Source organism: Strongylocentrotus purpuratus, unplaced genomic scaffold (genome assembly GCF_000002235.5).
Source record: "Strongylocentrotus purpuratus isolate Spur 01 unplaced genomic scaffold, Spur_5.0 spur5_scaffold_1, whole genome shotgun sequence".
Taxonomy (NCBI): domain Eukaryota; kingdom Metazoa; phylum Echinodermata; class Echinoidea; order Camarodonta; family Strongylocentrotidae; genus Strongylocentrotus; species Strongylocentrotus purpuratus.
The window spans coordinates 5,255,487-5,264,834 of NW_022145594.1; the positions used below are offsets into that span (position 1 = coordinate 5,255,487).

General features: G+C 40.0%; 1 protein-coding gene across 1 annotated transcript; it reads left to right on the plus strand.

Moving 5' to 3' along the window:
* The first annotated feature begins 2,231 nt into the window (after positions 1-2,231).
* LOC576642 (heat shock 70 kDa protein IV-like) lies at positions 2,232-6,708 on the plus strand. Its single transcript, XM_030977556.1, has 2 exons — positions 2,232-2,428; positions 4,453-6,708. The coding sequence occupies exons 1-2, from the start codon at positions 2,247-2,249 to the stop codon at positions 6,170-6,172; spliced, it is 1,902 nt and encodes a 633-aa protein (XP_030833416.1). The 5' UTR covers positions 2,232-2,246; the 3' UTR covers positions 6,173-6,708.
* Positions 6,709-9,348: the final 2,640 nt, after the last annotated feature.

Sequence of the window (9,348 nt, forward strand, 5' to 3'; positions counted from 1 at the left end):
TGTGATAGCGTAGTGATGCATTGATGAATGATCAGGGAATGGAATGTTCTTGAATGACATCGACCTTTGCACAGCCCATCATCATAACAGTTAAGTGTCAGTGATCATTGTGAAATAACTAGATTACATTCCACCTCCAACTACCCTACGCCCCTCCCCTCTCTCTCTCTCTCTCTTTTCTTCTCTCTCTGCCTCTCTTTCTTTATATTGTTGTTGTTTTTTTATCATTTTTCTTCTTCTTCTTAGCATTATTATTATTAGTTTATTATTATTATTTTCGTTGTTGTTATTAATATTATTATGTTTCTAATATTATTATTATTATTAATATCATTATCATCATTATTACTATTGTCATATTTTTATTATCATTTTCATCATTATCAGCGTTATCCACTATTATCATCATCAAACAGTAGGCCTATATGTTTTAAAGAGAAGACGATAGGAGTTGAGTTCGGTAGACTAATGCAAAGCACTAAGGAGGGAGTGAAAGAGAGATCCTCAATAACAAAAAATAGTGATTAACAGCTCCCGTTTTAACTTCAGTCGCTAATAATATATCTTTTTAAAATACTTGAACTTGAGAGGAAGGTGACCAAAGACAAAGAGTGAAAGCGCAATATCAACTATCGCTACATAGGCCTAAATATTTGTTTATTTCATTCATTCATAAAAGGATTGTTTTTAAACACACATGTAAAACACATGTAACACAAAATCCAACAAAATGTTGCTCAAGCGCATTATATTAAAATAAATGTTGCTAAACAGACAAACAACAGAATATGAAGATAAATGTGTTGGTAAAAGGGTTGATTGTATGAAGAATAACTTTAAATTATTAATATGACTTACTCGGTCATTAATGAGTAATGTGTAATTTTAAGCTTGTTCATTTGACTTATGCTTTATGTATATACCTTGTAACCATGTGAAAAAAAGAATTTACATTTATGTGGACAATAAAACAAATCAAATCAAATCATAAACAAGCGATATATATTACTTATTGAAAAACAACTGTTTTTATTAACCCGCCCCTGTCGTTTATGTCTCAAATTTTAATCCTTTCATCTTACTCACATCCTCCGCGAATTGCGCCTGGCCTCATAAATAGATGCCCGGCCGGGAGAGCTGGAGAATGCTCTGGAAGGAGACTGTGGGGAGCGATATATAGACCTAGCATTCCGGTCGTTCTTTACTTCCCGATTCAGCATCTAGCTACGAGCTTATATACTTCAACAGACAACCAGAGAGTAGCTCAGCAGGGTGTGTGCAGTCCCATACTATCACTTTGGAGGAGTGTTTCATCATTCAGAAGTTTGCTTGGAGACGAGAGAGAATTCAATAGAACAATTCTTGGGAAATAACTTGCAGTTGTTTGAAGTGTGGAAAATAACGAGGATTTACGCGAAGTTAAATTCAACCCCATTCATTAAATCCCAAGGTAAGAATTGTTTTAATTACTTTTTTATGGTTATTGTGTTATTTTCAAGTTGATTTTTTTTTTTTTTTTATTCTCTACGTCTTTTGTTTGTTTATTCACTCTCCTGATGTGATATGCTAATGGAATTAAATACTGTTCATTTGTATTTAGGTGAGATATAATTCATCAACCAATTACATTTTGAAAAACCTTACCATGCGCGATCGAACAATAGTTCTTTCATTATTGTTAATTTGCTTCTTTTTTCTCCTTGAGCATGTATCGTCTTTGAAATGTTTATATTAATGGTTAATTGGTTCGAAAAAACAGCTTATTCGTAATTGGACTTTCGCGTGGATCAATCTATGCTCATGATCGAGAAGAAAAAGAAAAGCAAAGGAGGGGAATGGGTATGTTAGTAGAGTAAAATTTAATCCAATGTTGGTTAAACGTATCAAAATTATGTCAAACAACAAAGGTAAACAAACATTTATCAAAAATTACCCCCACCCCGACCCGCTCCGCCAATCTTCGGAATTGAAAGTTAAATCCACTCTCAAAAGGGTAAATTCGAACCAGTCCTTTTTTTAGTAAATTCCATCATGATTTTTGAGGGGATTCAACAAATAAAAAACGAAGTAATCGTGACATGACTACTAAAAGAGTGGAATTCTACCGTCCATATTACACTGAATTAACAGGATTAAAAGGGTAAATTGTTTGACTGAGCATAATCCAATATTGTTAAAATGTATCAAAATTAAGATCACCAATATTGAAAACATTCTATTTTCACAGAAAAAAATTTAAGACAACGATGTCCAACCCGACAGCGATCGGTATTGATCTAGGGACCACGTACTCGTGTGTGGGCGTCTTCCAGAACGGCAGGGTAGAGATCATCGCAAATGACCAGGGTAACAGGACCACGCCTAGTTATGTAGCATTCACGGATACAGAGAGATTGATCGGAGATGCGGCAAAGAACCAAGTTGCTATGTGAGTATGAACTGGGTTGTTTATATTATGTGTTGATAAGTGGGATAATTTTGTAATATCCTTTCAGATGGTGATGATATCGATAATGATTATAATGGAGATGGCGGTGGTGATAATGACGATGGTGGTGGTGATGATGGTGGGTAGCGTCACTGCCAATGACCAGGGTAACAGGACCACGCCCAGTTATGTGGCATTCACGGATACAGAGACATTGATCGGAGGTGCAGCAAAGAACCAAGTTGATTTGTGAATATGAACTGGGCTATTGGTAATGGTTATGGCATGCGGCAAAGAACCAAGTTGCTTTTCGATTGTGAACTGGGCTATTGGTGATGGTGATAGTTATGGCATGTGTTGTTGGGGGCACTGTTAGTGAAGGGGATGGCTCTCGTGCCGTTGGTGGTAGGGGTTTATGTGAGTACGAACTGGGCTATTGATGATCAGGTTATTTTGGGGTGTTGTTTGAGTGGTATCGGGAGATGGTTGTGGTATAGTGATAGTTAACTTTGTGATACCAATGATGGTGCATGTGCTGTTTATAGTGGTGTTCAATGACACTGATTGATCGAAGATGCGGCAAAGAACCCAGTTGCTGTGAGTCTGAACTGGGCTATTTGAAATGGGAATGATGGCTTATGGATGCCGGATGGAATCTGTGCCACTGGTGCTCGCGGTTTTGTTGATGAGCGTGACGGTTGTGATGAGGGCGTGGCGATGGTAACAGATCCACAGGGGATAGGGTGGTCAAGGGGTCTGGGCCCCTTCCTCTTTCCATATTTGTCGTTTACAGTATTTCATTATTATCTATATATTATCCCCTTTTGTGAATACTAACTTATATCACGTAACTATTTTCGAGGGATGAAAAAAAGAAATCTACCCCTCCCTGAACACACATACCCGCTATGCCACTACAGTATGATTGCTGTATGATCAGATTACAAATTATGAAAGTCCTCCAGCCCCTAGTCAGAAATTCTTTAGTTCATCATGTTCATCACAGACGTAGAGTACAATTTAACGTTACTTGTATTGTACAGACGGCCCATATAGATTTATTACAGCCATGACTACATTCCAGGCGTGCCAGCACGACGGAGGAGGGGGGGGGGGGGCGTAGTGAGTGGTGGATCGTTGTAAAGGGTTATAGGGGTGATCGAAGGGGCATCCATTCATTTTCAGGTCTGATTTAGGAAATGGGCGGAGAAAGGGTTTAGCTATACAACTACCTAGGATAAAATTTCAATCAAAATCCACATTTTAATCTTAATTCAAATTTATTGAAATGGAATCCAAAATGTTGTATTATGATTTTAAATATTAAAGTATTGGTAGAACAGTATTCTCGTAATCCGGCGACCCGAAATCAAAACCAAGTCGATGAGCTAGTGCCCTTTGATAAGACATTAATTTTCATTCCCTCAGTCCTCTGACTGCTTGCTAAAGCATTTATGTCAGGTAAAATAACCACTACTAATTCAATACAAATTAATTATTGACAATCTTCAAGATGAGTCTAATTGTTACCATTAATTGAGGAGGCACATTCCAATGTTCCTTTAGCGCCCACCCCCTTCGGAACTATGCCCTTCATGAGTGCCCCTGTTTGTTGCAAATATCTGATGGTAGTGTCTTATTTCCTAGAATTATGTAGGCATTTTTTCAAGAAGAGCGATATGTTGATAATTCTACAGCCCCCCGCTCCCGCTCCATCAAAAATGTATGGATCTATCATGACCACTGTATTTCGGACACAATTATCTGGAGGGATTGGAGTCGGTGTTATGGTGTTTCCTCATCTCTTTCAAGTTTATTTTGATAACGGGACTTGCAAAAGAATTATGGTAATAATCTTTACCTTGAAAAGAAGAACTAAATTATTCTGGTTTTTATAACATTAAGTTTTGTAGACCTGTTTATTAGAGTAGGCCTATTAATACTGAATCATATTACTTCCCTAATAATTCATTATTTTTTTCTCCATCTTATCTTTTCTATATCTTATCTTTTCTATTGTACAGGAATCCTCGAAACACAATTTTCGACGCGAAGCGTCTGATAGGGCGTCGGTTTGATGATACGGCTGTGCAGTCTGACATGAAACACTGGTCATTTACGGTCACCAACAACGGCGGCAAACCCATGTTACAGGCGGAGTACATGGGCGAGACCAAGCGCTTTGCTCCAGAAGAAATCAGTTCTATGGTCCTCACAAAAATGCGTGAAACAGCTGAAGCTTACCTCGGTTACAAGATCAACGACGCGGTTATAACCGTCCCGGCTTACTTTAACGACTCGCAGCGCACCGCGACCAAAGACGCGGGTAAGATCGCTGGGTTAAACGTCTTGCGTATTATCAACGAGCCCACCGCGGCCGCTCTAGCGTACGGCTTGGATAAGAAGCTCCGCGGAGAGCAGAACGTTCTGATTTTCGACCTAGGCGGTGGAACTTTCGATGTTTCCATCTTAACCATTGATGAGGGAATCTTTGAAGTCAGGTCAACCGCAGGGGATACACATCTTGGAGGAGAGGACTTCGACAACCGATTGGTGACTCATCTTGTGGAAGAGTTCAAGCGGAAGAACAAGAAGGATATTCGCAGCAATCCCCGTGCTTTGAGGCGGTTGCGTACCGCTGCGGAACGTGCAAAGCGTACACTTTCCAGTAGTACCCAGGCAAGTATTGAGGTGGATTCCCTCTATGAAGGCATTGATTTCTACACCAGTGTGACCAGGGCCAGGTTTGAAGAACTCTGCTCGGATCAGTTCAGAAAGAGTCTTGAGCCCGTCGAACGCGCCATTGTGGACGCCAAACTCGATAAAAACCAGATCGACACCGTGGTTCTGGTTGGTGGCTCCACGCGTATCCCCAAGATCCAGAAACTCCTGCAGGATTACCTGAACGGAAAGGAACTGAACAAGTCAATCAATCCAGACGAGGCCGTTGCCTATGGTGCGGCAGTGCAGGCTGCCATCCTTTCAGGGGATCAGAGCTCAGAGGTAAAAGACGTTCTTTTGGTGGATGTTGCCCCGTTGTCTCTCGGAATTGAGACCGCTGGCGGTGTCATGAACAAACTGATTGAACGCAACACCCGCATCCCAACAAAAGCCCAACAAACCTTCACAACCTACGCAGACAACCAAAGCGCGGTCAGCATCCAGGTCTACGAAGGCGAACGCTCCATGACCAAAGACAACAACCTCCTGGGCAACTTCGAACTGTCTGGAATCCCTCCTGCACCTCGCGGTGTCCCAAAGATCGAGATCACCTACGACATTGATGCTAATGGCATCCTAAACGTCACAGCCAAGGACGAGAGCACTGGTCGTACCAACAAAATCACCATCAGCAATGACAAGGGAAGGTTGTCCAAGGCAGATATTGACAGGATGGTCAACGATGCAGACAAATACAAAGCTGAAGATGAAGCACAATTCGCTCGCGTTTCAGCTCGGAACCAACTAGAGAGCTACGCCTTCGGCATGAAGTCTACAGTCAACGATTCTGCGCTTGAAAGCAAGCTGTCTGCAGAGGACAAACAGACAATCCTCAAGGCGGTGGAAGACACTATCCAATGGCTGGAAAGCAACTCGTTGGCCGATAAGGATGAGTTTAAGTTTAAGACGGATGAGTTGCAAAAGAAGTGTTCACCCATCATGGCTAAGCTTCATCAGGGAAGCGGAGGAGGATCAGGACAGCAGCAGCCGGCTGGTGGACCACGAGTCGAAGAGGTCGATTAATGCTGGAGACTGAACTGAGTGTGGTCGTAATATCCATTAATTAGGACTGCGTCAATTTGGTGACGTATAACTGCGTCATGGGCTCGTATCGCGTCTTTGATGCATCATGTCAGATTGACATAGTAAACAAAGTAATTGCGAAATGAACAGTGAAACGACCCTTTGAAGTACTGGCGCTTATAGGGTCATTGTACAGGGTTGATCGTCAATCATTTCAAACTTGATCAGATCTCTCGGAAAAAAGTATAATAAACATGATCACAATATTTTATGAAGAAAAAAAAAGGATCAACGATGAATTCTTTGTTGGACAATGATTTTCCCAAAGTCTGTTTGCCAAGCATGACAAATGACAAAGTGATGTGTAGAACTTGCTTTAAATATGTTAATTAATTTATTGGTGAAATAAATAACTCTTTCATTTCTTGGTAAATGCTGGTGCACATAAGACACTGAGCTGATTTGTTTAAAGAGTCATATATATTGATATATTTCCTTGTATTAAAAAAAAAAAATCCTAATGTTTTGTATTATAGCCTTCAGATGAAAACTATTCATTCATTTTAATAATTAAACTGGTGTATTGAATAAAGTACAAGATTCGTTCGCCGCGGCTAGTGGGCCGACTTGCAGAACATTGTAAAATGATATTAAGATATAATGGATACATTGTACAACAAAATAAAACAAATAGAATCACAATAAAAGAAGGGACATGTTGCCAAAATTTAAGATTGGATATTGTGGCTGTAGTAAAACTATTCTATACCAGGGGCGTCGAGGGGTTAGCTAGGAGGGGCTAAGGAAAGGGACAGATGTGTTATGGGTTACCCCCCCCCCCCCGGAGCAAAATGTAAAAAAAAAAAAATAACCTCTTATCCCCCCCCCCCCCCGCGTATTCAGTGGCTGGCTGAGTCGTTGCGATTTATTTGGGACCAAAAAACAAAACAAAAAGTGTCCTCTTCCCCCCCCCCCCCCATAACCTCCCCGCTTATAAAGCGGCGGGCTGAGTCGTTGCGAAATTTTTGGCCCGATTTCGAAATGTTAACCACCCACCCCCTTGAAAAAAATCCTGCGTGCGCCACTGTTTACCTGATCCTTCCAACACCCGCCCCCCCCCCCCCCCCCCCTGACGAAATTATTTCAACGCCCCTGGCATTATGGGTGATAAAATGGGTGTTTTTGTTCTGCAAAAGCTTTGCATGGACTTTATTTTATGTTAAAGCAATTGCATGTTTTCATAATTTTAGTTGTATAGTTTTTGTTAAAAATGAAAATAGATGTTTATTTCTGCATAAGAAGTAAAAGAGAAATAAATTGTTTTTGTTGAAATCTCTCAAATTGCCTATCGGATAGTTTTCTTCTCTTCTTCTACTACATTTGTTATCTTTGCTGCTGTTTCTTCATTTTTCTCCTTTCCCTCTCTGACACTCAGCGTCTCTCTTTCTATTCTGTTTCCCGCTTTCTCACTATTTATATCTTTATTGAAAAGAAACTATTAGGGCATGATATAAATATGTTATTTGTTAGTAAGATCATACAAAGAGAGAGATATAACAAAAAATAGAGAGAGAAGGACAGAGGGAGTGAGATTATATAAAGAAATAGAGGGGGAATGAAAAAAGACAGAAAGAGGAAGAGAGAAAATGAGCGATGACTTAAAAAAAAAAAGGGTCACAGTGAGCGAAAAAAAGAATGTAGACTGAGATGGGGAACCTTGATGAAAGAGAAAAAGACAAAGCGAAAGCAAATGTGGAGAAGAAAAAACTACTTTAATTTGACAAAATGAAACAAAAATAGGTATTGCATGTACGGGGTTAAATTAATATGCAATAATCGAAAGAAGCGGTGAGAGACAGAAAATAACTGCTGACAGAATTCGTGTAATATCTTCAATATTCATCATGACAACAATGCATTGGTTTAACAACAGTTATTCTTGCTCTACTCCTCTGGCTCTCACCACCCCATTCCCTTCTCCTAACCGGTGCACGTAATCTCTCCCCTATCCAAACGCTTTCCTTCCCCCTCTCACTGTTTATAGTTGTTCTTGACTGCCCCTCTCACTTTTTTCCTACCCATTTCTTTCCTTTCTCTGTTTCTGTTTCCATCTTTGATCGATCTGAATGCTTCGCTCTCACTCTATACCATAGTCACTTTACCCCCTTCTGTTCTCTCTCTCTCTTTCTCTCTCTCTCTCTTTCTCTCTCTCTCTATCTCTCTCTCTCACACCACTTGCTCTCTCTCTCTCTCTCTATTTCTCTCTCTGGAAATGTACTGTATTAGGAAGGACCTAATTTCTAGTGAAACATTAATCTGTACCAGTGTTAAAAAATGGTTTTCATGGAGCTTATCAAGACCAGACAAAAATATTGTGCTGCACAAAGCAATCCTTCCGTAAATTGGTGCCTATTGTTTTGTGCAAAATTGCAATCGTGGCAAACGAGCTCCTGTCACAGGGGTGGAGATAGCAAGCGAAGTCTTAACAATTAATGTCTATCATGGATGTGTACATGCACGCGCACACACACGCACGCACACATACACAGTCGTCGTGATACCAATAGAGGACATCCCTATCCCTCTCTCTCTCTTTCACTCTCTCTCTCTCTCTCTATCTCTCTCTCTCTCTCACACCACTTGCTCTCCGCATGTGCCCTCTGTCCTCGCAAACAGTCATACAGTCGTTTTGTCTAATCCTTTCTAGGGGTATACCCCAATAAATATCTGTCCATTTCCAAAGTTATACATTGCTACATGAAAGTAAAAGCGATGTATGTTTTTTATATTCTTTACTTATGCCTCAAAAAGCCTTCATTGGAAATAGGTAACAATATTTAGCATGAAATATACACTTTGAACGCTCAACAACAAAAAACCCGACATCAACAAGTTAAGATGATATACTTCACATTCTTTTGAACTACCTTCTTTAGATTACCTCACTAAAACTACTAAAAATTTAACTTAAGTAAGAACAGGATATAAAGAGTCATTTCAACAAAAACAATTTTTATGACAGTCATAATACCACTGTATTGAAGGGGAAATTTGAGGGTTATTTTGGGGGATGATGCAAATGAAACCAAGTAGATATTTGGGTATTTAGCTTATTCATCTGCTTATATAGAATTCTTAGTTACAGACACTAGACTAGAAACGGAGAGCTAATAGTG